Source organism: Populus alba, chromosome 10 (assembly GCF_005239225.2).
Source record: "Populus alba chromosome 10, ASM523922v2, whole genome shotgun sequence".
Lineage (NCBI taxonomy): Eukaryota > Viridiplantae > Streptophyta > Magnoliopsida > Malpighiales > Salicaceae > Populus > Populus alba.
Genome location: NC_133293.1, coordinates 19,126,830 through 19,153,645, shown reverse-complemented (window position 1 = coordinate 19,153,645; position 26,816 = coordinate 19,126,830). Strand labels below are relative to the sequence as shown.

Genomic DNA, 26,816 nt, shown 5'->3' with positions numbered 1-26,816 from the left:
TTTGATTCTGTATCAGTTACACCCTTATTGTTTCCTAATCAAGTACTTTATTAATTAAAATATGATGCTTTTTTTTATGTAATTACGTAGATGTTTTTAATTTACACATCACTGATTAATGCGACAATACAAGAAATTATATAAGGATTTGAAGGGACTGTAATCTACAGTAGTTTTGGTATATAGTTACGGAGTCTTGTTTGTTTTTGTGTTTCAAAAATATTTTTGAAAAAAATTAAAATTTTTTATTTTTTTATTTAAATTAATATTTTTTAATGTTTTTAGATTATTTTGATATGTTGATTTTAAAAATAAAAAAAATATTATTTTAATATATTTTTATATAAAACATATTTTAAAAAATAACTATAATTATACTCCCAAATAAATACTGGACTAAAAAACTAATAGAATCAGGAAGTATTTAATTTTATAATTACGTTATTTCATTCGTTTCTGCAAGTTTATATTTTATTTTTTTTCCTCGTTGCAAGAGTCCAAAAGGGGTCAAATCGAGGCCCATCAACAACAAAACAGTTACCTAAATTCTCCAATGTGTTAACAGTTATTGTTACACAGTTATTATATATACATGGCCTGACAGTCTCGATTGGGAACCCAATTACCGATAGAGTTTTTAAAAATTATTTTGAAATTGATTTAATTTAAATAAATTGATCTGGTTGGTCAATTAATTATCTACTCAAAATTTAATTTATTTTTTTTAAAAAAAATCTCAAGTAATCAACCAAGCAGGGGTTAATATCCTTGCTATCACATCACGGTAGCAAGTCTTAATTTGCCTGATTAAATTAAATCTATAAATCTACTAAATATTGCGCCAGTGGATAATAATAATAATAATTTTAAAAAAGTCCATCGCTTGACACCTCGACATTCAACGAGTAGCTGCCCAGACTGCTGTCACTCTAATGGCACAACCAACCTTAAGGGTTTGGGAATAAGATTGCTGACCAATTAACTTTCAATACAAGCTTGTGGTGAGCTATATATCAAAGCAACTTCATTTTTGCTTGGTCCACCGTTTTTTACCAGCCATGTATAACTTTCTTTTTTATTAAAAAAACATCTACACATGTTTGTATACGTGTGTATTAAAGTTTTTTTAGACACAAACTAGATAATTGGTCTCCATCGGATAATATTTTTTTAATGTAAAAAAATATTCAAATATTACTAGATTTTTTAAATAAATTCAATATTAAAAATAAGATCTTTATTTTAAAAAACAAAATATTGTTGAAGTGAGTGGTTTGCTAGAAAAGAAACGGTAATTTCTTTGTTTTATTTAAAAAAAATCCGGGGCTTAACGGACAAATTAGTTGGTGCTAATTATATTGACCTGCCTACTTTTTGAAAAATCCACACATACACCTTTAATTCAACTATATAAAGAGGTCTTGAACAAAAGAAAGAAGCACCCGGAAAAGCTCAAATAAAAAAAATTTACGACTTCTAGCTTCTCATCCATGGCACCACCCAATTCTGTGAAAATTCTGGAGCTCTGCCAAGTTGCCCCTGCCTGCGGCTCAACTAATCCTTCAAACACTGAGTTCACTCTCCCCCTCACTTTCATAGATATCATTTGGCTCAAATTTCCCCCAGCCGAGAGCATTTTCTTTTATGAACTCACCGAGTCAAGTCCTACTGTTTTCAAATCAATTATCCTTCCAAAACTCAAAAAATCACTCTCTCATGCGCTAGTCAATTTTCTTCCACTAGCTGGCAATCTCATATGGCCTCAAGATTCTCCTAAACCCATAATCTTATACACTCCAAATGATGCAGTTTCACTAACCATTGCCGAGTCCAGTGCAGAATTCGGTCGTCTCTCGAGCAATGAAATTCGTGAAGCTATTGAGTCACGTCCTTACATACCCGAGCTGTGTATATCTGACACCAAGGCTTCAGTTCTTGCTCTGCAAATAACATTGTTTCCTAATAAAGGGTTTAGCATAAGCTTCGTTACCCACCATGCAGTTCTTGATGGGAAAACTACGGCCATGTTCATTAAGGCATGGGTTTATATATGCAAACACCAAGAACTTGAAAAAAGTGATCAACCACCCTTGTTGCCTGATGAGTTAATCCCTTCTTTTGATAGGTCAGTTATCAAAGATGTAGCTGGGATTGAGACGGCACACTTGAATTACTGGTCAGTAGTGAACGAGTTGGTTCTGAAGTCCGATCGTAGAAGTTTGAAGGTGTTGCCAAAAATGGGAGAGTCTGGGCCATCCGACTTAGTTCGAGCCACCTTTGGGCTGTCTCGTGAAGACATAAAGTTCTTAAGGAAAAAAGTGCAGTCCCAGTTCGATAGCATCCTCAAAGAAGAGCAAAACCATTCGAAACAAATGCATTTGTCGACCTTTGTGCTCACATGTGCTTACACTTTAGCTTCCATGATGAAAGCAATAGGGGATGGTTGTAAAAAAGTTTACTTCTTATTCACTGTGGATTTGAGGAGCCGATCACTAGACCCTCCAATTCCAAACAATTATTTTGGTAACTGTATTGCTGGCCAACACGTTGCCGCTGAAGCAAGAATTTTTATGGAAGAAAATGGGGTTGCCATGATAGCAGAGATGTTTAGTGAAATTATAAAAGGACTGGAGATCAGGGGACTTTTTGAAGGAGCTAAGGAGAGGCTAGTTGACCTGGCTTCTTTAGAACCAGGAACACATTGCCTTGGGGTTGCTGGATCAACCCGTTTTGATTTTTACAGGTCAGATTTCGGTTGGGGAGAGCCCAAGAAGGTGGATATTGCATCCATAGACAGGACAAGCTCTATTTCTCTGTTAGAGAGCAGAGATGGAATAACAGGAGGTGTTGAGATTGGTCTGGCTTTAAAGAGGCATGAAATGGAGACTTTTGCTTCTCTGTTTGTTAATGGCCTAAAAGATCACTAAAGCTGCATTTGTTTCTCTGATGCTCAAGAGATCAACCTGGAATAACGCAGCGATGGAGATGCCCCATATCGTTTCTCTGCATAATCATTTTCAACTGTTCAAATAAATGTACTGTTCATCGGTCTACTACTGCCTTGTTATGTGTCTACATATTCTTCGAGGCCTTTAAACTCTTTTTATATACTACTGTACGTGCATAAGGGTGTTTAATTTGTGCTCTCACGGTATCGGAGCAGAGGTTAGCTCTCTTTGTTCTTGGATATTATAACATGTGGTTTTCTTGTCTTCCCACTGCCATTCATCCATGGAATCGAATCCATGATGGTTGTTGTTCTTTGTCTCTGCAATTCGCCTCCTTGATACGATGAAGTGATTCATCGTGCACACTGTCTCCTTGCTTGCTCTTTTGCTTCATGCTTGATAATCGGGGTCTTGAGCCCTTTTTGTATGTATCCATATACATAAATACATATAAATATACGGTGTGAGATCCATTTTCTTGATGTCTTTGTGCAATTTGCTTTGCCTTGTGATATCAGATAATTTTACCATTTTTGTGTGTGTAATTTTTAGCTTATTAATCAATTAAACACAATGGGTGGGCTATACTCACACAAATATGGAATGAGATGAATGCACTTATTTGAAGCGTCGTGAATTAAAACACCAGATTAAATTTTCTTCCCAATAAATAACTTGCAAAATCTCTTAAGCATCTTGCTTTTCTAAGTTTCTCCAACTCACCATAAATGCAATTCTTTTACTCTATTTTTCCAAAACTATAATCCAATGTAATTAACAATTTAAAATAAACAAAATAGAAAAAAAAACAAAAAACATACAAACAAACACTTTGATAAGGTGACCAAATCCAATTTTCCCAGGCCGCAAAAAACGAGTCCACTGGTCACCAGGGGTTCCAGTATGATGTAGGACCAAATTCACTAGCCCTATCCGGTCAAAGTGGGACCCAAGTGCATCTCAAATAAAATACACGTGGCACTCAGCTAGGCACGTTTAACGAGGCATTTCGGGCCCTCCAAAAACCCGATGCATATATATCCACTTGAAACCCCGCTCTCCTCTTTCACTCTGTTTCAATCTACAAAACCCTGAACTCCATAACAAGAAGAAAGCGGATAAATATCCGAAAATGTCCAGCTTACTGGATATGTCACTTGACGACCTCATCCGCAAGGGCAAAGAAAATGGAGGGCGTGACAGTAATTTCAGAGGCAGTGGCAGAGGGGCAGGCTCCAGTTCGGTTTTGGGTCCCGGCCCCGATCGTTTGGTCTTCCGTCGTGACCTGACTCGACCCAAGCCCTACTCAGTAAGACCAGTGCAGGTAATGCAAGTGCAGCAGGAGCCAATAATGTTAGCAGCAAGTGAAGGGTCTAATGGAGAGGCTAAGTTATATATATCAAACTTGGATTATGGTGTTTCTAATGAGGATATCAAGGTACTTAAGTTAGCACTATGCTGCTTAAGTTTTTAATTGAAGCTTTTTTTAAGTGGTGTTAATTATGTTTATTTTTTTGGGATATTATAATTTTGATGTTTTGATGCGTTTTACTATTTTTTTTTTGAATTATATAAGAAATTAGGGTTTTTCTAGGGGTGTAAGAATTTTTTAAAATTTCTTTTTAAAATTTCAATCCCTTAATATGTGTCCTTAGGGCTCATTTTAGAAAATCCAAGTAATTTTGGTTATACTGTTGTTTATGAGTTTTTTTATACATATTCATAATCTTGACCTAATAAAGACAAGGTCCTTGTGCCGAATGTGAATGGCAGTGGGTTCTGTAGTTATGTTCGGGGGTTCGCAACAACGGTAGTGAATAATGATGATGTTAGGGTTCGGGGCTAGGGAGTCAGGGAGTGTATGTGTGCGGTAGTGCAAGCTGTGATGGTAGAGTATCCACTGTGAGCATTTGTTTTTTTGGAGGAGCTTATTAATGCAGTGTAGATTGCTCTTTAGCATCGCACTGCTTGATAGTAGCTTTTGAGAGGACTTGAAGAGTCTTGTCATGATCATTACTGAAGTTGTTTCCAAAATAGGGCAGTAGGCACTATAATTGTCATGTGCTGTACATTATGGTGAGTCTGTTTAAATCATCAAGATGCAAGAGTTTAAGGACTGTAGATACATCATTTAACATAATGTAGTCCCTATACAGGTGCTTTTCTCTGAGGTTGGTGAATTGTTGAGGTACTCACTTCATTATGATATGAGTGGGAGATCAAAGGTATATATTTAAACTGATGTTTGATTCTTTTTCAAGAAGTTTTAATGCGTCTCCCTGCGGCTGAAAAAAGTTGTTTCTTTTAGGGAACAGCTGAAGTTGTATTTGCACGCCAAACAGATGCTCTAGCAGCTGTCAGGAGATATAATAATGTTCAGCTTGATGGGAAGCCACTGAAAATTGAACTTGTAGGAATTAATGTGATAACCCCTGTCCCTGTTTCCGTGCCTGTAACTGCAATTACCAATGTGGCAAACCCAAATGGTGCTGTTAGAAGGTAAAACTTTACTGGTGTTTGTTCCAGTTGTTTTTACATATTTATTAACAAACAATATAAAGCATGATAAATTAAGAAACAACATGCATATGGAGAAACTATGGAAAATTCTTAAGGTTAGGATATCAAACTTCGACCCAATGCTTTCATGCACACACTGGATCTTTTCTATCGAGGTGGAAAAGGCAATCGAAAATAAATTGTTGATCAGATACGCAGAGACATTGAGTCTGACCTTGGTGTATGTGTGTCTGTATGATGCTAAGTTCACCACATAAAAAAAAAAAAAGATGAAAAAAATGAATAAATTAAAATTCTTACAAATAGGCTTCCTAATCCGAGTTTGAGATGGAATAAGACCCAGGCGTAGAGTCCCGCTAGCCAGGAAGGGATTTTTTCTGTTGATTTATTGACTCCCTTCTGGAAAAGCCCTTTTCCAGATGCAGTGGTGCATCTCTATCTTGAAGGCCTGCGCTATAAATAGGAAATCCTATCTATTATGAGCTCTGTCATCCAGTTTATGGCCTTTTCCTGGATGATGGTATGATATATTTAAGCATGCTTTAAAACTTGTGATTCGCTATCATTGAATAACCTCAAAGTGGATACTCTGTGTAGACAGGCCTAATTGACTCAAGTGCTACCTAAACATGTACCCTGTCTATTTTTTCGATCACTAGAGTTCCCTGCTGTTGCATGTATGAGGTTTTCAAGTTGCTGCTTCATGAAGAAACTTTAGGAAATTTTGATTAACTCATTAAATTTGCTTTCTTCAACTAGGGAAGAAAAAAGAAAAGTTTAGAAGTGCTAACCAGTTGCATATGTAATTGCATTAGCAATATTTGCATGCATGCATTTGATGCAAAACAGAGACATAATCCATCACGTGAGTAGGAATAATGCAACATAACATCTCATACTCACTTATTGGAAAGGGTAGAAAAAAAAGGGAATAAATGAAAATTACAGGGTTTGGGAAGATTCCATTTTATTTATCTACCACTTTTCTGTGTGGGGGTGGCCTTAGTTTTCAGGGAAACTTGCATCTTGGTGCTTTTCATTGGTATATTGATGTATGTGATCTTTGAATTGTGAAGGAGAGTTTACTGTTTTTAATCTTTTGTTTTACATCTATTATTATTGCTAGTGGTACAATACTTCTCATCTCAGCGAGCTAATTTTTGTTTTTCACTGGACAGTGTTCACGAAAGAATTGGTGCAAGGGGAAGGGGCCATGGTGGTGGTGCTGGCGGCAGGGGCGGTGGCAGTGTTCAAGAATTTGCCAGGGGCCAGGGGCAGGTGAGACGCCGTGTCGAGAAGCTAACTGCAGAAGCACTTGATTCTGACTTGGACAAATACCACTTTGAAGCCATGAAATTAAAGTGATCTCACTGACTAGTCAAGGATATTCGCCTGCATATTTGTCTTTCATTACACTATGTTTGTAGGTGCTACCAGTCATATGGTATAACCAGGGGACCTTTGGTTAATAGTTGGATTTAACACCACCATTATGTTCGGAAAATATGCAGTGTAGTGCTATTTCTTTTCTTGATTTTGGCAGCTAGTGTTCTATCATTTATGCTGCAGGATAAAAAACTTGAAACTACAGCACCCATTCTCCTGACCGTCAATATTTATAGTAAGAAAGGTTTTGTGAAAGACGAGCGACTTACATTGCCATATTTATGGTTCTTCTTTAGCTTTATGTGAATGGTGCGGCTCATTTATTCTGGGTTCATTTAGCTATAATGTTTTGGTACTGTGAAAATATCATCATCTTGTGTCCAGAGCCTTTTTCTTATTTCACTCGTAAATGGTGGAGGGTCTAGAGACCTCATACTCCACTTTAATCATATATTTAGCTTGGTTGGAGTACTTCCCTATAATAGATATCAACTTGTGTTATTGCATGCCTTAAGTGTGTTTGTTTTGGAGGTAACTATTGTAATTTAAAAAAATTAAGTTTTAAAAAAATATGGTTAGGTGTGATTAGTTGGATTTAGATATATGTTTGTTAAAAATTGTGGTTGTGGTGTAATAAAAAACATGTATAAAATATTTAGTACAGTTGTGTTTGGAAATATGGTTGCGTTTATTTTTTAAAATGTTTTTTATTTGAAAAAACATTAAAATAATTTTTTTAAAAAAACTTATTTTTGAATTAGCACATCGAATTGATCTGAAAACACAAAAAAATATTAATTTGAAGTAAAGAAAAAAATAAAAAAAATTTATTTTTTTTTAAAAATACTTTTGAAATATAAAAACAAATAGTGTTTTATAAAATCTGCTAAAATATATATGTAAAAAACTGCTTTATAAAAACTGTATTTCAGATTTAATTTTTTAATGGGCTTCTTAGTATAAAATGCAATTTATTATGTTACCAAATATCTTGTTGTATTTTTTACACCACAATCACAAAAATTAAAGATAAACAAATACACCCTAAAACATGGCATAATCCAATTATGGATCTTCAAGGCTTCGTCAAACGTCCCCGGATGTGTGAAAGATCACGGGTGACGAGAGTGAAGAACTTTAAATGGCTCATCATTGCGGTGTCTCCAAGAGTCATTACATTACAGCCCATCATTTGAGAGTTGAAGCAGACCACGCATATGAAGGCATGGATTTTCCGGACAATTATCATGTAAAATTAAAAATATTGGTGAATTTACATATAAGCAAAAAGGTTTTTATGTTTTAGTTACTAAATAACAAGATAATTAATTTCATGGGACTCGCTTTATTTTTTTTTAAATGGAAATGTAATATAATTATTAACACTGAAATAATTGCATTGGAATATATTAAAATTCTTACAAATAGGTCCCTAATCCGAGTTTGAGATGGAATAAGACCCAGACGTGGAGTCCCGCTAGCCGGGAAGGGATTTTTTTTCTGGAAAAGCCGTTTTCCACATGGAGCAGCGCATCTCTGTCTTGAAAGCCTGCGCATCTCCCTTCTGGAAAAGCCCTTTTACTCTATTTTCCGATCACTAGAGTTCCATGCTGTTGCATGCATGAGTTGCTGCTTCATGATGAGACTTTAGGAAACTTTCGTCTACTCGTTAAACTTTCTTTCTTCCATTAGGGGAGAAAAAAGAAAGTTTAGAGGTGCTAGCCATTGGCATGATGTACTTGCAATAGCAATGTTCGCGTAAATGGATTTGACGCAAAACAGAGACATAATCCATCACGTGATTAGAATAATGCAACATTACATCTCATGGTGACTGATTGGAAAGGGTAGAAAAAAAGAGGAAATAAAATTCATTATAGGGTTTAGGAAAATCCCATTTATTGTTACTGTTATTTCATATGATAATTGTTCACGAAAGAATTGGGGCTAGGGTAAGGGGCCATTACGGTGGTGCTGGCGGCAGGGGGCCGCGGCAGAATTCAAGAATTTGCCAGGGGCTGGGGCTGGGGCAGGTGAGACGCCGTGTCGAGAAGCTAACTGCAGAAGCACTAGATTCTGACTTGGACAGATAACACTTTGAAGCGCCATGAAATTAAAGTAATCTCACTGACTGGCCTGGGATATTCGCTTGCAATTTAAATAAGGTACCAGCTGACACTTTTATTTAAATCAGCTTGCACGCTCCAAACTCGGTAAAAGAAAATTCTCAGCAGCAATTATACAAAGAATCACACCAAGTTGGAGGAGGTGCACCAAAAACGATGAAAAATTACATCTTTACAACGAAAAAAGAAAAAAAAAAGAGAGAGTAAGAAACAACACAGGCCCAAAAGAAAAAAAGGGCCACTCTGAAGACGGCCTAAATTACATTTCCTAAACAAGACAGCTGGAGAGCCTTGGATCCAGGTCAGCTAGCACCTACAGGTCCTGGTCACTGAGCGAACATAATTCAGGGTCTTGTCACGACAAAATTGATAGCCTCCTTTTGAGTTAAAAACGAACTCCGAGGTTTATATTAAGAATGATGGCTGTGTAAAAAAGGAAGCCTGGATTCAACACTGCCCTCGGGTATGCAAATAAAATAAAAGAAGCCTGGATTCAATTCAATGATTCTGTAAAAAAGAAAAGATTGACTAAGCTGCCTGAAAGCCTTCTCTAAACAGTGCGCACAAAATAACTGCATCCACATGAAAAGGATTCATTCGTTAGTACAGGTAAATGACAACATGGCAGCACAGATGAACTCTCTCTTGAACTTAAAAATTCCATGGCAGAAATCGTGCAAGTTTCGTTCAAGTTGTTAAGCATCTATCAAGATTACAAGTTTGAATATAAAAACAAAAAAAAAGGTCATTACTGAGTTACTGTGCCACTGCCAAAGCAAGGCCAGTTAGGAAACACAGAAAATAGTGTATCTTTCAAAATGTTTGCAGAAAGTGATTGGTTTAGAGCTTCGACCACAAAAATCTTGGTTTCAAGTCCAAAACAGTTACGATTACATCTGACAATGGCCCTTGAATGTGAACCTATAAACAACTTTTAAGGTTTCATCACATGCAAAGATGGAGAGGTGGTGTTCAGAAGCAAAATAAACAAGTGAAAAATACACATAACGATAACAATTAAGGATAACAATTAAGGACGGAGGACAATACCTGATTATATTTTAAATCTCTGAACTCTGTTAGATTTAGTGGAAAAAACCAATGACTGGAATTGTTGAATAGGTTACTCCAAAAAAATTCCTGAAAATCTTTTAATCTGGCCAGTCGTTTAGTGTCCGTGCCAGTTCAAAACTTCAGATATATTTCAAACTCGGTACACCAGTTGAAAATTCTGTCTGGTCAACACACAATTATCTTAGGCATCTTGATGCAACAATTGAAGAGGCAGCTGATCTTGGAACATATGTAGTCCACAGAAATTTCTCAGCTTCTCCAATCTCTCAGTTCATCTTGTGTCCAGAGCCTTTTTCTTATTTCACTGGTAAATGGTGGAGGAGGGTCTAGAGACCTCATACTCCAATTCAATCAAATATTTTGCCAGGTTGAAGTACTTCCATATAGCAGATACCAACTTGTGTTATTGCATGCCTAAACACATCAGGCATAATCCAATTATGGATCTTCAAGACTTTGTCAAATGTCGCCGGGTGAGTGAAAGATCATGGGTGACGAGAGTGAAGAATTTCAAATGACTCATCATTGCAGTGTCTCCAGGAGTCATTATGTTACAGCCCATCATTTGAGAGTTGAAGCAGGCCACGCATCTGAAGGTATGGATTTTCCAACAGCTTCTCATTGTTGCTCTGCATAAAACAAAAGCAAGCACACAAGTGATGTTTGACCCCTGCTATTTCATGATTAGAGCAACTGGAATACAACAGAACTAGTCATGAAGAAACTTTATGAGAACTTGTCAATATTCTATGTCAATACTTCAAACACAAACAGGTCATACAATGGTCTCCTCTCATACATCCTATCCCCAAATCAGCCTACCATATTGGCATTCCCAACTGATAATATTCTGAGACAAACATTCATGGGTTCATTTTCACATATTAACAACTCTTCCCATATGGTGAGCATTCCAAACTTAAAATTGTATTATTGAAAGCAAAAATAACGCTTTACCTGCTGTGCTTTAAAGATGAGATTCTGAAGCATGTGCTTGTACTCATCAGGTTTTTCTGTCATCATTCTCTGAAAAATCCAGATTTGAAGGAGTCAGCAAAATTCAACTAACAATAATAATAATAATAATAATAATAAACAATTCAAGTTTTCTAGTCGAGGAATGACAGCATCTTGCCTTTAAAAGAAAAGCTGAAGAGTAATATGCTACCCTTGAATCTGTATCATCTAAAAGTTCCCTGCCAGAAACAAAGAGCCAAAAGTGTCAGCACAATTTAAACAATGGCACAGCAAATCATAGTAGGAAGTAGAGAAATGAATCACCTAAAAAATTCCTCTCCACCGACTTCTTGGAAAGCAAAAGGATCTGCCGTGCATTTACCGATTAGAAGCAACAGAAGAGTTGCCCTAATATCTGACGCTGCACCAGGAAGGTTTCCTCTTCCTTTGCTTCCAACAGCAACACCCAAAGCAATATTGTCTGTTGCTGCACCAGCTAGCTGAATAAGTGGCCAATAAAACAACGCAGCAGGAACACGTGCAACTAATTGCATAGGAACAATAGCCTGTCCTTGGAGAAGCAGTGCTGTCATTGATGTTGTATTGCACATGAGAGAACTATTAATGCTGTAGCTGGATCTGCTATCAGCTTTTTCCATGAATTCATTCCAGCGAAAGTCATCAATTTTTTCTAATTGAGAGATGCGCCCACCAGCATCAAATTTTTTATTTTCATCCGCTCCACCATTAACTTTACTTTTTTGCATTCCTTCACCATTTGGGATTGCAGTTGCAGGGAGAACTTTCAGGCACAGTTGAGAGAATAATATATCACACATCTGCTTAGAAACACCAATGGAACATTAGTGGAAAATAAATCTTATAGGAGAATTTCAATGTGGTACATATTATGAATTGAAAGATCAAAAAAGCAGATGTAATCAGTTTAGTTCCAGCAACCAAGTCAATTAAACAGAAGAACCTAGTTGCTTCCCGAAGAGAAGACCAGAATGTAAATAGAAAACATTTTATTATATTGCATCTTTTTTTTTACTTTTTTTAATTCCAGGATACTGGTACCAGTGCATTCTTTAACTTTTCAGAAACCTTTGAATACAAGGGAAGATGCAACGTATTAATCTCCAGGGCATCCAAGGCAAAACAAATTGGTAGCAATGCCAGCTATCCAGTCAAATTATTCTAAGAAGAAAAACGATGAGAAATATATCAGGCCGATCATTTCTTCTTCCTTTTTGCCATTGTCCCTGGTATCACAAAGCTATTTAGGTTGGTTAATTGCTGTACTAGTTGATCAACAAATTACCTTCAAAATGTTGATGCGATCTGTTTCATTTATTTGAGCCACCAAGGATAGAGCACTGCTCATAATGTCTATCACAGCATTTGCTTTATCAAGTCGACTATCTGCATGCTCCTGACTGGCATCATTGCTCCTTGAGGATTGCATTTCATTCTCGTCTAACAAAAATTTGCAGCGCATGAGAAGTCTCTCTAGAACAAACAGGAAGCCCCATCTGATGATATTATGTTTGGACTTCAAAAGACCACACATAAGCCAAATTGACAAAGGAACATCTGACGAAACTGAAGAATCATGTACACCAGCATAGGCAATTTTACCCTGCAATTCTTTGACATTTAACCATACATTTACATTACTTCCCTCGGTAATTTCAGCAATAAGCAAATCACCCAACCAGGTATAGCCATTCCGACGGTAAGCAATCCTTTCTGAGTGAAGAAGAGAATGCAAAGTGGCCCAAGATAGTTTTGCTTTCATGCTGACACCATTTGTTAGAATTGCACTCTCTAAACTTTCCAGAAACTTGTAAGATTGAGTTATTTCAATCAGATGAGAGAACTCTTTGTCCAAATGAGTAAAGGAACTGATTATTGCATTAAATTTCTCTGCTATATTCTCCAAGAGCTGGAAGAAACAAATTAGAATCAGAAAGAAGCCGATAATAAACACACTGTAATTGAACAGTATGTCATGGAAAGATACATGTGCCTATAAAGTCTATGAACTGATGCAATATATATCAGCAATTACATACCAAAACCACTGAAATGAACAAGGATAAATGCTATGCAATTTAATGTGATGAGCATAAATTATGTTATACAAAGCTCAAGATGTGCCTGTTCATGTGTAAGCATGAGTGTGCACATCTGCACCAATCCAAAACCAGCACTGCATAGTAGCATTGCCAAAAGCTAGGCATCGAATATCTAGATAATGTAGCAGAAATATATATATATATTCTATCCTCGGCTTACCAGATTCAGTCGTTCATTGTTGGGATATCTAGATAATGCAGAAGAAATTGATCTTCTCAGAAGCTCCCCAATGCCTTCAACACCCAACTTAACAGACATATAAAGAGCTTCAGGTGCATTAGCAAGAGCGAGGAGAGTTGCAATAGGTTGAATCTCATTGTCACCATATTCAGACAGCCCAGCAGCTATGCAAGCTTCATTTATTTGATGCAACACGTATTCAAAAAGAATCAAGTATAGATTTCTCCTCTCTTCTCTCGAGTTGGCCAGAGAATACTGCAAAACATAACAAAGGATATGGGTCAAGGCGTAAAAGGTGCAATAGGATTCATTATAACTACTAAATGCCTACAGTTTATATCAGCAAAAGGATAGATGATTTGCATACCTCATAGAAAATAAACTCAATTCCCCCAATCAGGTCAAGCTGGTCTATGAGAAACACCGGGTTCGTTGAGACAAACATCATAGAACCATCAGAAACTTGATAAAACATATTTGTTAACATGCAAATGAGCTTGCTATGAACCAATTCTGCCCAAGAATTCTTCCTGCTAGTCTCTATTAAGGCTTTAATGACCTGAGCATGGACATTAAAATTTATCAATCAAACTCCTGAAGATGTTTAGCTAAGCACAATATTAATTAGGAGTTTCGAACACTAGATAGGACAACTACATATTGTTGCAGCATGCCATAAAAAGAGGAATCTACATCAAGCCATAAAACTTCACTAAAAAGGTGGACCTAACAGCTTATGAAGTTAAACAAGACATGAAAATATTCAGTCCCCCTAATTTATCTTTATTTTAAACTATTTATAAGTCAGGTTGCAATTCACCATCCAACAAAAAAACAAATATGAACATGACTACAGAAGCAATAAACAGAGACAAAGGTATTAGCTGGTCGAAGCAGATAATAAGAAGAAGAATAAGAAAAATCCATTCTCATGACAGTAGCATGGGGTAGGAAAGTTTGGAGGATTCCTTCTTTGAAGCCAATATGCAATTGTTGCAATAAAAATAGACAAACTTAACTGGAGAGGGAAGGTAAGAAAGTTGCATTTTCATGATAGTAACCTGAAGTAGTCAAGCAAGAAAAGAAATACAAGCTTACCCTTATGTCAAGGCCTTCTAATCGGTTTCTCAAGATTTTGCCTCTATCACATACAAAATAAAGCAAACAGCTTAAAGCAGAGGCCCAAACAGATTGTTCCTTCTCCTCTGTCTGACAAAACAAATTCAAGGCATAAGATAGGAAAGCATCATACAAAGTCAACAAGGGAATACAAAAATCCAAGACATTACCTCTACTTTACATAAAGATGAATAAAAGTGAGTACATCAATTAACCAAAAACATGATTCCAAATGGAACCTTACCTGGACAAGAAGAAGAAGTATCTCGTATAAAATATTTAAAATCCATGACTCAAAGTTATCAATTGCTGATGAAGTGCCCAGCTTGTCAACAGAATTGGCTTTCTGGTTCCCCTGTGTTGGAAGTTGTTCTTCACAGTCACAAAATGATTCTTGTGAATACTCTTCTTCAATTGCAGTAGAAGTATCATTGATCAACATTGGTTCCAACAAATGAGCATGAACCCCGAGGTTCAGAATTAAATCAAAGGCACGGACCCTACAAGCAGCTTTTGAAGAATTAAGCATTTCCTGAAAGGCAAATTCAAAACAAATAAAAAATCAGAAGCTTCCACCATGTTATCAAAATAAAAGGAATCAATATTTTATCCATGCAGCACCTCAAGCATTGACAGAGTGAGAGGAGCAGCTGTCCCAGAGTCCAGAACATACCTACAAAAAAAATCAAGTGACCTTCTATAAGCAGTTCATGATCATGACAAAACTCTTTCTTAAAAAAATACATTAAAGGAACCCCAGGCCAAATTAAATAAGTGGTTGAAAAATCCAAGCACAGCTCAACCTGGCATCAGAGGACTCATGGTAACTTTTTATGAAACATTTGCTTCTGTTTGCCGTATTCTTGGCTCAAGAAAAGTTATGTTTAAGTCAATTTAACTGCAAGAAATGCTTGATCAAATTTAATTGTTTTAATTTGCTTTGACAGATTTCATACAATTTTTGTTACAACTTCTATCTCCAAAACTACAATGGATCAAGAGTTAAAAAAAAAAAAAAAGATGTCCATGTTAACTAAGCATAAAGCACATTATTGGAAAAATCAAATTTTGCACCATTTACAATGACAAGTTATCCAACTGAAGCGCTCAATTTGAAGATTAACTTTGCTCCAAAAGAATTTTGCAATTATAAATCACATTTTTTTTATCAACGGTTCATAGTTGAAACAATTCCATTCTAATATCATGATCTCACTGAGCTAAAAAATTTCCTGTTTCTTAGCTCATCTAATGGCATTAACTTCCAGTACCTGCTTTCCTCCCCAGCAATATTGCATTTCACAGAAGTACATATTCTAGGTAACTCAGTTCTCAGCATAGAATCACAAAAGCCGCTAATATATGATTATTTCCAGTGCAATTATAATAACATATAGTCACCATTGCAAAGCTCCCCCCCCCCTTTCATGTAGATGACAATAATCTGAATAGGATATGTAACATATGACTGCATTAATTAATCATGTACGGTGCATAAGTTAGTATGTGTGTGCAGATAGATAGCAAAGGATGAAGTGCCAGGTTGAGCATCGAATATACAAGGAAAAAAAACCATGCAAGCTAATAAATCATAAATGAATTAAAACTTAAAACTTACATGTCAATGACAAGTTTAATAAGAACACTCACAGCCACATCCATTGAGGGCTTTCCACTGTTATTACTTAATCTAGATGATATAGTCAAATGATTGGCACTAGAAGAATACGTCTCTGAGCTAACTGCAGCAATGACCTCACATACCTCAGCTGGGTTTAATCGTAAAGGTTGTTGTTCACTGATAACAATTAAGAAGAAAAGGATGAGAAAGGAGAGTGATCAAATAAAATACCCTGAACTCATAACAGAAAAGGAACTTGGGTATTAAAATCCAAAACAGGAAAATGAAGCCACCAGCAGAGAACTATTAATTTAACACCAAAAAGATAAAGATGCTAGTTGAATTTCAAGATTCAACTTCAAAAGAACACTATGCATTTATGAAAAATGTGGTAATACGACTGCTTATAATAAGGGCAAGGTTAGAAAGGCATAGGATTAGAAACAACAACAAAAAAAAGGACATTTCATGTAATTATGGAAAATGCTGATAAAGGTTATGTCATAACAAGGGAAGCAAAAGCGATTCCTGTCGCAAATACATATCCGTATAAAGTCAAATACAAAAACCGAGACCAGGTTATCTAGATGTGAAGAGAACACTGGAACCATAACAGAGAGGATCTGTCCTTTTGTACCTGTAGTGACGATATTGGAAGAGCGGTCGAGCACGTGGGCGAAACGTACTCACAGGAGAGTCCTCCCTGCAACAAGAATCAATTTGTTCAGAAGTATAATCAGCATTTTCATACCAAAGTTATGTTTATATCATCATCTACACCATTGTAAAAAAAAAAAAACAGCAAGAGGAAGTGGTATAAAGTTTGATCAAAACTAAATGATGAACAACCACCCTACTCCCCAAATTAGAGCACAAGTTACTTTACAATCACATGAACAACTTGGCAACCTTTATCACGCAACTTTTCCATAGCACAAAAGTCACTAGTATATGTATAAAGATAAAATGAGTTTACATGCAAAGGAAAAACTAATCTTAATTGGAACAAAATTCTCCTAGCCTGACAAAGCAATAATTTGAGTAAGAAGAACATGCCAGATTTGTCGAGGTCCTGCTTTACTGCGCTTAGATGCTGTTATTGCTCTCAGGTGGGGACGAGCTGAGGTTGAATTGGTAATTGTTGTGGCTGATGAAGGCTGCAACAATTGATCAAGATAAGGCATATCAGATGTTCCAAAATATTTCCAAGGCTGACCCTGCATTTTAGCTTCCATGTCTCCTACAAGTAGAGCTGCAGCACCTAATTCTAGGAATTTGCATATGCTCACATCATGGAGATCCACAGGACGATCACTGCATTACCAAATAGCACACATTCAACCAATGCCTAAAGCAACAGAATACGAGACATCCCCAAAATTCAACCAAATAGCCGAGAAAACAGTACACACAAAAGTTGGTTACCTCTCAGTTGATAGAAATGGTCCCCCAACCCAACGCCACTGCAAAACATCAACCGCAATGTAATCAAGATCCTCTGCCATCTCAACATTTTCAACATTTGATAAGTTTGAAACAGGTAAAGTAGTAGTGTCTTTCTTCTCTGAGGATTCCCCCCCACTTGCAGGGCTTAATTGGAAATCAAAAGATCTACTCAACAAAGATGATAGAGTTGGAAGCTGCCTTGACACAGAGGGAGGCTGGAAAGGTCCCTTTGGAATATGTTGACCCACAAGGGAACGCACATAATTTAATGACTTTACAAGAGCTCCAGAAGCAAAAAAGTACACAGGAGGAGAAGGTGAATAAATTGTAGATGTTGATGAAACAGATTGTTGATTTGGAGATCCAGACCACGTTAACGATCTTCGTTTTAGGCTAAGATCACACTCAGCAATTAAGCTCACACAAAACCGATCAATCTGAAATAATGTCTCCTCTCTTGGTTTATATCTGTGGCAAAAGAAAAAAAAATATCATAAACTAATCATAGAATCTAACAGAGCTGACTACTTCATAAAAGGGCACATATGTGGCAGAGAAAACACATTCCTATCAGATGTGCCCGATAGGGACATGCATTCTGGCCTAAATCCAATTATGTATTAACAATATAATTGACAAAAAAAAAAAAAATACTTCTTCCCAAATTTAAAAGAGTTGACTAGAATGCAGATCATTAAGATTCACTAGTCTGACAAGCAGCCAGGGGGGTGGTAGTGGCAGGGAATCATTGAAAGGAAAACCCAAAACTCCACGTGTTTGAATAAATTCTAGGGCAGATGTGGGAGAGAAGCACTTCAATCACCAGTGATTTCTCTCTAAAATCTTTGTTATAAACCAGCGAGTGCACTTATATTTTGAGATTGACTAGATGGAAAAAATTCACGAGCTTATGCACCACAGAGCATAGTGCCCCTAATGTCTTCTTTAGTTGTAACTAAAGGAAGAAAAATAACATAAAGAAGAACAAGATACTCTCATATCACCAGCAATGGCACAAATATGAAAGACTGCATGTTAAAGGTGACTATCTATTCTACACACAACAAGCTAATAAAACAACTCTGTGCACGCACAACATACCGTAGAAGGTGTCGCTTCAAAAGTGCCACACATCTTCCAACTACTGCTGGACTGGTATGAATTAAAGCCATGTTAGTGGTAAAAGACTTGAGATTACAACAGATACCATGCTACAAAATATGCTCAAAGCAAAAGAGAAGAAATAAAGACAGAAGTTTTTATCAGGAAACAACTCAGCTCATTAAGTAGAAAAAAATAATGCACAAATTTGCATCAAATATTCAGCAGCATGGTATAACTAAATTGAGAACACAACCATGACGAACAGTTATCTATCCTTGTGTGGAGTTAAATATACCAAATTGAAGAAGTATCATAGTCTTAACGTATTGAAAATGAAATCTCAATAACATGGAAACTTGCAGTCAATGATGTAAGTTCCGCAATATTCCTAAACTGATGGTTGCTTTCGCACATTCATTTAGTGAAAGAGAAAAGCCTTAAAAGGAAGAGGCAAGTTGAAAATAATACTGTCAATAAGGTCAACTCATTTCAGAGTGCTTCACTTGAAGAACAGATGATCACAACATTTTACATTTGGCATTTACAGGGACATGGACAATCTGGTATGTGAGGTTGCAACAATTTTGAGGGCGTGGAGCTTATCATGCAGAGACTTGAGTTGCTTATCGCGAGTTTATTTTAGGTTGGATGTCTTCCTTCTCATGCTATTTTCCCTGTAGACCTTTTTTTCCATTTATAGAAAACAGAGTGATAAAAATCAAGATAGTTCAATGCAATAGGTGCAACCAACTGTAAAGTTGAAAGCTTACTGTTCTCCCCCCTCCCCTCTCCTTGACCCCCAAAAATGCTTCCATGCCAAAAATCTCCTTAATGTATGCACCTGATCATCCCTTACTCGTATTTATACACACAGGACAGCACATCAATTTCATTTCTTTCTCACAAGATATTTACCATTCCTGTTTCTCTAATTCCATCTAATGCATGAAAAGAGAATAGGATGCCATGTCACTCATTTCTATGTGCAAAGCAGAAGAAAATAAGTTGAGAACGTACACTGTGAAATAAAAAGAAATGACACACTTACCTGCGTTCCCTCTCTGCAATTGTATGTTCTAGAATTACACCATAAGCCAGGTCGGTAGTTGTAGGGGCTGCCAGATAATCCTGCAATTTGTTCATTAAGGTTGTAAATTCAAAACTGCATCCCATGTACATCAAGCCTGATGGCCAACTGTGATGAATTATTCTTAAGAAGAGTGCCATGAGGGACAAAACAAGGTAAAGGAAGTGCTTTGAAAATCTAATTATGGATATTAATAAATGGCAGATATAAATGTATAAGAAAAGATGGTACATCTAAGGCTCCATCTGGGCTGCAGAAACAATGATCAAATCAAAAGAGTCACTTGAAATAAATTTCAGTTATATGGTTTTGCAATTCCCTTTTCTTTCTCTGATTCTTCATGGGATTTCAACAAAGGTAAGTCTAATGTGAAGATCAAATGCATTCAGGTTAGAAACAACCTACCAATGAATGTTTTTCATTGGACACTAAATAAAACACCCAGCAACTGTCAATGAATCCGATCCAACTGACACTAAAAGTTACTTGAAACTACAAAAAGCGATAAATAATTCAAGCACCATCAATTGTCAAATACCACAAGAGGCAACACTTTAGTAGAGTAGCAATCGAAAGCTAACAAATATGGAAAAAGGTACAACAAATGGCAGCTTTTTTCATAAAGTCAGCCACACAAAATTACTGAAATTAGAATACGCCAAATTTACCACTCCCTCTCCAAACAAAAAACTAAATGCACGCAAATGCAACCCAATTTTCTCTTAAGAATCCCACTTTGCACATGAATACCGTGTTTGGCTCCAAAGAAAATACAAAACAAATCCAAATTAAAACCAAGTGCACATTTTCTCTCACTTGTCACTTAAGAAATTAACAATCTTTTCACTCAAGAAAGTAACAATCTTTTCACTCACTAAGCCTAAAAAAACCCAATTCCCTCATTTTAACACACAAATCTCAAGTTAACAGCTAAAAATAGAAAATTAAATTAAAAAAAAAACTCGAATAAGAAATCAACAACTTCAAGATCCAATAAAAATCAAGCACTTACACGAAGCGTTCTAGGGGCATCAGTCAGAGTAACAGAGGAAATTCCATGTTGAGAAGTGGCGGAAACAGAGGAGGAGGAGGACAAACAATCAGCAACGGCACGGCGGAGCGGCTCAGGCGGCTTCTTTAAAGACGAAGATCTCAGCCTAGAAACAACACCAAGCTGGAGCTGTAGCCTGGAGCTGCCAGGACTGTTTCGTGACGGACTGAAGGTAGACGACATTGAAATTGACGGAGATTGGTGCACTGACTATCGGTAGAAACTAGAATTTAAATTCAAATTTAATTTAATTTAATTTGAAAGAGCGAGTCTTCTTCTCCCGTAGCGAAGCATTCTTCTTCTCTGCATTCGTTTCTGCTTGAGTGAGAGAGTGAATGGAGAGAGGGAAAGGAGCGAGGATGGGGAATGGAAGTTAGAAGGAGGAGGAAGGATTGGATTTATTTATTTTTAATAATAATCTGGAAAGGAAATTCGTTGGAGATGTGTAATATTAGCTGTAAGAATATGCGTAGTTTTATGAGGGGTGTGTATTGTTAGCTGTCAAGCGCTAAATCTTGTTGTTTTCACTTTTTTGAGTGGGGCGGAGGAGAGGAGAGGAGAAACCCCAGCAAAAAAATTATGAAATCTATGTGTTTAATTGTTGTGGAGATTAGTGATTGTGTGTAATTAAGCATCCAATCTATTTTATGAGGGTTATTTTTTAAAGAAAAATCAAAATCAATAAATAATGCGGTGTTAATTTTGTCTTTTAAAAAAAGAAGTGATAATTTCAAAACAAGATCAAGTTATCATGCTGCGTAATTTACGAGAGAAAAAAAGGAGCTTTTTTTATTTTATTTAACCTTAAATAAGTTTTGGTGAAGTGTAAAGGTGGTGATAATTACTTTTTAAAATAATTTTTATTTAAAAATATATTAAAATAATTTTTTTTTATTTTTTAAAAATCAGTTTTAATATTAGCGCATCAAAATGATCTAAATACACAAAAAAATTAATTTGAAGTAAGGAAAAAAATAAAAAAATTTAATTTTTTTAAAAAATACTTTTAAAATACAAAAATAAATAAAATATACATCAACCCTTTCTTCTAAGTTAAAACAAACCAGTAAGATAGAACTAACACAAATTAGCACAGGACAAGAAAAAACAACTACTCTAATTTTATGCAATTTGATACATTTTAAAATTGTTTTTCTAATTTACTCTAGAATATGAATATTATCAGTAAAATATGGATGATCAAAATATCTTTTATATTAAAAAAACTTAATAAAATTTATTTTATTTTATCTTTCTTATTCTTAAACTATATTATTGTATAATCTTCTCCATTATCTTCAATGAATATATTTAGTGTAGATGAGAGGAGAGGTTGGTATGGATAAAAATGGAGAAATTTTAAGATGTCATGTGGAATACAAGTAAGAAAATGCTATAAGAAATTATTTTAAAATGCTAAAAACTATTATTACATAAAAAGAATTAGCATGCATGTATGTTCCCATCTGGTCTTCCATTGTATTTACTATTTCCACCCGGATATCAGTTAAGAGATTTTAGAGCTTAATATAGAGCACGAGCCAAGGTATCAAATTCCAACTACTTCCATGTTCATATAGTATCTCGAGTATCACAAGGTTCCTTTACATTAGTTGTCTTTTAAGTTATGCACTCCATGTTTATTGCTGCTGTAAACCATGTCGATCAATTTCTAAAATTTATCAATATAGGTATTTATATTAGTTTTTATGTACCCCGATTAATTTTATAAATTCTAAAACTAACGATCATGCAAGCCTTTAATAATATTGAGAGAACTTAAACTCGTAACCATTAAAAAATAAACCCAAGACTTGACTAGTTAAACTATCATAATATTTGAATACTTTTAGTTTTTTAAGTCTCGAACAATTGGTCAATTTTCTAGCATTTTTAGTGGGTCGGTAGCCTTAGAGTCCTGTTAATTTTTGTGTTTCAAATGTGTTTTTAAAAAAATATGAAATTTTTTTTTCTACTTCAAATTAATATTTTTTAGTGTTTTTAGATTATTTTAATGCGCTAATTTTAAAAATAATTTTTAAAAAATAAAAAAAAATTTATTTTGATACTTTTTAAATGAAAAATATTTTAAAAAACAACAACAACCATATTTTTAAACAAGTGATATTGTTATGGCTGTTTAATTTTTCTGATTTTTTGAATTTCCCTTAGCTTTTACTTGTTTTCTTGTTGTTTAAGGTAGTTTGGACTCGGCAACTATTTTTTTTATTTTTCAGAAAATGCCCCTCGCTATTTTCTTCTTTTATATATATATATATATATATATATATATATATATATATATATATATATATATATATATATATATAAACACATGCAAGCGCAAACGAAATGCTCGGGTAGGTAACTGATATTTCATAAGAAATTTTAATTTTGCTAGCTTAAAACATACCGAACATGTCATGCGAAATATACGGCACATGCTATGGTTGCCAGACCTGGTGAAGACAGCTTGTCATCATATTACGAGTCAATAACTTTTTAAGTGATAAAAAAATATTAACCTCCATATCCTATGAGTAATTTGATTTTTTGGTGAAAGTTATTTTTTTTAATTTCTTAGATTTTAGATTTTCAAATGGAGTTTCGATGACTATAAATAATTAATATTTTGACTCCTTTTTTAGTGGGATGGAAGAGAGGAGAAAAAGAAATCCAAGTAAAAAACAAAAATGAAATCTATGTCAAATTAATTTGTGTTTAATTGACGTGGAGATCGAGAAATTTAGCAAATGAGAAACTTGAAATCATTAACTTGTCAAATCTCCGAGAACTAATGCAACGCTTTTGTTTGATAATATTAATTGTTTTTTTAATTATTTTTATTTTAAAATACTTCAAACTAATATTTTTGTATTTTATTTTTAATATTAATATATATATAAAATTTAAAACTAATAATTTTGTAAGAAAAACACTGTCAGCCATGAAAATAACATTCTTAGAGTACATTTATTATTTATTATTGTGGTAATAATTTTTTTTTAAATATTTTACATTTAAAAATTTATTGAAATAACATTTATTTTATTTATTTATTTTTAAATTTATTTTGATATTAATATTTTCAAATAATATAAAAATAATTAATTTAAAATAATATAAAAGTTGAAAAAACTTTCTCGCAAAATTGCTTATTTAAGGTAAGGTTGTCAATTCCGTTCCATTTCGTTCGGAATTGCTGAAACATCTCATACAAATTCAAAAAACAGAACAAAACAGAATAAATTTCATCTCATTTTAAATCTCGGTCCGTTCCGGATTTTTCGGCTAAATTCTGCCCGAAACATTCCGGTTTTATTCCACATGTTCCGTTCCGCTCTTGAAAAGCCATTGAATCTTGCTCAATTTCATTAATTAAACCACCCGATTATAATTTTTTTTTTTATTACTATTTTCAATAGCAATGAAATTAATAACAATATTGAAAATTATTGTTACTGTTTTCATTAACAATGATATTAATTTTTTAAAATTAGATTTATCACTAATATATATGATTTATATTTATGTTGTTTTTTTTCATGTTTATACTTTATAGGAATTTGAGCAAAAAAAAAGAATACTTTAGATTCCATTAGCCACTTGATAACGTTGACCTAACTTTATATTTAAAATATTTTTGTTAAAATATTTGACTTTCATAATATTTTGATATTTTGTTTAAGTTGAATTACTTTAAGTTAAAGATGTATTTAATCTTAACTATTTAGAAATATTTTAAATTTTAAAATTATATTTGTTTGGCATTGTATTTGTATTGCATAATTTATAATTAATTTATCTTGAATTTGAATTATTTTTGTTGAATATATATATATATATATATATATATATATATATATATATATATATATATAAAAACAGTACAACCCCGAAACGACACGCCGAAACACACCAAAACTAAAATATTTTATTCCAATTAAAAAAATAAGACACCTATCAAAATAAAATGGACAACCTTGGTTCAAGGGCAAAAGGAATCATCAGAGTTTCTTCCAAGTTACAATACTATTTATTTTTTTATTGGCTTTGGTAATCAATCACAATCACGGAAAAGAAACACCGGCTGTTTAGAAGAAAACGTCTCTGGTTTTGAAAAGTCCACGAACAGAGTTGGACGACTTGTCTTCCATTGCCTTGGTTATTTTCTCTATAAAGCCGGATAAGCAGTTCGGGGCTCAGGAGAGGACCAGAAACGGGGAAATGTGTACTTTAGAGAAGAGGGGCGATATCTACATCCTCACTTTAACTGGCTCCGATGAGCACCGGTTAAACCCCACCCTCATCGACTCCATCCGCTCAGCTCTGCGTCGTGTTCGCGCCGAGCCAGCTTCCCCGTCCTCAGCTCTCGTCACCAAAGCCGAAGGCAGGTTCTTCTCCAATGGATTTGATCTTGCCTGGGCTCAATCATCCCAACCACGTCGCGAACTCATGTCTGCAAAGCTTCAGTTACTGGTAAAGGAATTGATATCTCTGCCCATGCCAACAATAGCTTCAGTCACTGGCCATGCATCAGCTGCTGGAATGATCTTAGCTCTGAGCCATGACTATGTGCTCATGAGGAAGGAAAGGGGGTTTCTTTACATGAGCGAGCTTGATATTGGACTTGTGTTGCCGGATTGGTTCATGGTATTATTGAAGTGCAAGATTGGAGATGCCAGAGTCAGGAGCGAGGTGGTTTTGACAGCAGCAAAATTGACAGCAGAGATGGCTGCAGTGAGGGGGATTGTGCACTCGGCGCATGACGGTGCAGAGAAGACAGTTGAGGCAGCGATTAGGTTGGGGCAGGATTTGGTGAAAAGAGGGTGGGATGGTAATGTGTATGGGAAGAATAGGATGGTGGTTTTGAAAGAGGTTCTGGAGAAAATAGGGACCGTGCCAGGGGAGGCTAAGACCATGTCAAAACTGTAATGCAAGGTTGAAGCTATGGTGGCAAGCTGAAAACCATGAATATTTCCAAATTAAATAATTAGGAAGCGGCATTGGAAATCAACTTTTGTTATTGGAAGTTAAAAATGTAACGCTGCTACTTATTTTGTACTTATTTCCTTTTCAAGTTCTTACTGCTTGAAACGTCCATTCTTGTTCCCCACTTCTTGGAAGTTAGAACACAGATATTTCATGCTCCGCGATATGGTCAAAAGGCATAAAATTCCACATTAACATGAACCAGTTCTGAGGAATGATATTTCCTATTTATCCTGACAAGTCAGCGTGATCCTTTTGATCAGACACTACGAACACTAAAACTTCAGAACAGAATCAATAGGCGACAAGGAATTCACACACACACACACGCACACATAAAGAGAAGCAAATAGATCGACCAGGTATTGTTCTGAATCAGATTTTCATGTTTATTCCTTTATTTCAAGCCCTACGTAGGAAGGACACAATTCTGTTCTGCAGATTCTGCGGTGTTGGATGGATATTATAACCATCTGCTACAACGCTTTTTAGCTAGAAATATTTGCTTCGTTAAGTTTCCAAACTGAAAAGCTGCATATATGCCATCCAGGAGGGCAAGGCCTAAACGAAAAAAAGAGAGGTGAAAATTAGGGTATACCACCTTCAAAATGCTGGGGGATTTAAGGGTTCTGTTTCATTTATAGTTGCATTGGTTTGGTATATATGTAATGCAAGCATGCACCTCCAGCATCCTTCCCAGTTTCCACGTGTCTCAGGCTTCGTACAGTAGTTGGAGACACAAAATCGACGAGGCATACCTGATATTTTCCTCTGAAAATATGTTGGGCTAAATATGTTGTCGGATATCGAGCTAGAGAGACATTAACAGTGATCATGTAATATCCACCTGCTGCTGCTGTTAATTCGTTCGTCATGTATACTTACATGTCTGTTCTCGGCTTCAAAGCATGAAGTCTTGATGATAAATACACCAGCAGCAAGATTTATCAGCTCTCCTTGTGGCTTGTTGCACCAATTCTATCGATGTTTTTTATTCTCCCAGCAGGTCAATAAATCCATGGGCCACGGTGATACATTGAAGCAGAAGAGCACTTGTGTGCTT

The 26,816-nt window shown here is 35.4% G+C and overlaps 4 protein-coding genes across 7 annotated transcripts; 3 read left to right on the top strand and 1 right to left on the bottom strand.

Annotated features, from left to right (window-relative positions):
- Positions 1-1,490: 1,490 nt before the first annotated feature.
- LOC118059772 (phenolic glucoside malonyltransferase 1) lies at positions 1,491-2,927 on the top strand. Its single transcript, XM_035072747.1, has one exon. The coding sequence runs from the start codon at positions 1,491-1,493 to the stop codon at positions 2,925-2,927; it is 1,437 nt and encodes a 478-aa protein (XP_034928638.1).
- A 1,070-nt stretch (positions 2,928-3,997) lies between these two features.
- LOC118059754 (THO complex subunit 4B) lies at positions 3,998-7,109 on the top strand. The gene is made up of 4 exons (XM_035072711.2): positions 3,998-4,386; positions 5,105-5,173; positions 5,257-5,447; positions 6,647-7,109. Exons 1-4 carry the CDS (start codon positions 4,081-4,083, stop codon positions 6,831-6,833), a joined length of 753 nt encoding a protein of 250 aa, XP_034928602.1. The 5' UTR covers positions 3,998-4,080; the 3' UTR covers positions 6,834-7,109.
- A 1,860-nt stretch (positions 7,110-8,969) lies between these two features.
- LOC118059753 (uncharacterized) lies at positions 8,970-21,353 on the bottom strand. 4 transcript variants are annotated; one of them, XM_073411871.1, is made up of 19 exons: positions 20,723-21,353; positions 19,672-19,751; positions 18,621-18,671; positions 17,499-17,987; positions 17,126-17,387; positions 16,711-16,772; positions 16,071-16,250; positions 15,074-15,125; positions 14,697-14,984; positions 14,432-14,542; positions 13,701-13,892; positions 13,313-13,588; positions 12,336-12,959; positions 11,336-11,850; positions 11,190-11,250; positions 11,012-11,080; positions 10,031-10,683; positions 9,468-9,552; positions 8,970-9,421 (listed from the first exon to the last, which is right to left on the bottom strand). In XM_073411871.1, the coding sequence occupies exons 1-17, from the start codon at positions 20,942-20,944 to the stop codon at positions 10,606-10,608; spliced, it is 3,612 nt and encodes a 1,203-aa protein (XP_073267972.1). In that variant the 5' UTR covers positions 20,945-21,353; the 3' UTR covers positions 8,970-9,421; positions 9,468-9,552; positions 10,031-10,605. The 4 variants fall into 4 exon arrangements, with proteins under 4 accessions (XP_073267972.1, XP_073267974.1, XP_073267971.1 ...); XM_073411873.1 differs by having other exon boundaries at positions 9,468-9,487; XM_073411870.1 differs by having other exon boundaries at positions 8,970-9,552.
- Positions 21,354-24,955: 3,602 nt separating this feature from the next.
- On the top strand, positions 24,956-25,864 carry LOC118059750 (enoyl-CoA delta isomerase 1, peroxisomal). The gene has a single exon (XM_035072708.2). The coding sequence runs from the start codon at positions 24,989-24,991 to the stop codon at positions 25,694-25,696; it is 708 nt and encodes a 235-aa protein (XP_034928599.1). The 5' UTR covers positions 24,956-24,988; the 3' UTR covers positions 25,697-25,864.
- The last annotated feature ends 952 nt before the right edge of the window (positions 25,865-26,816 follow it).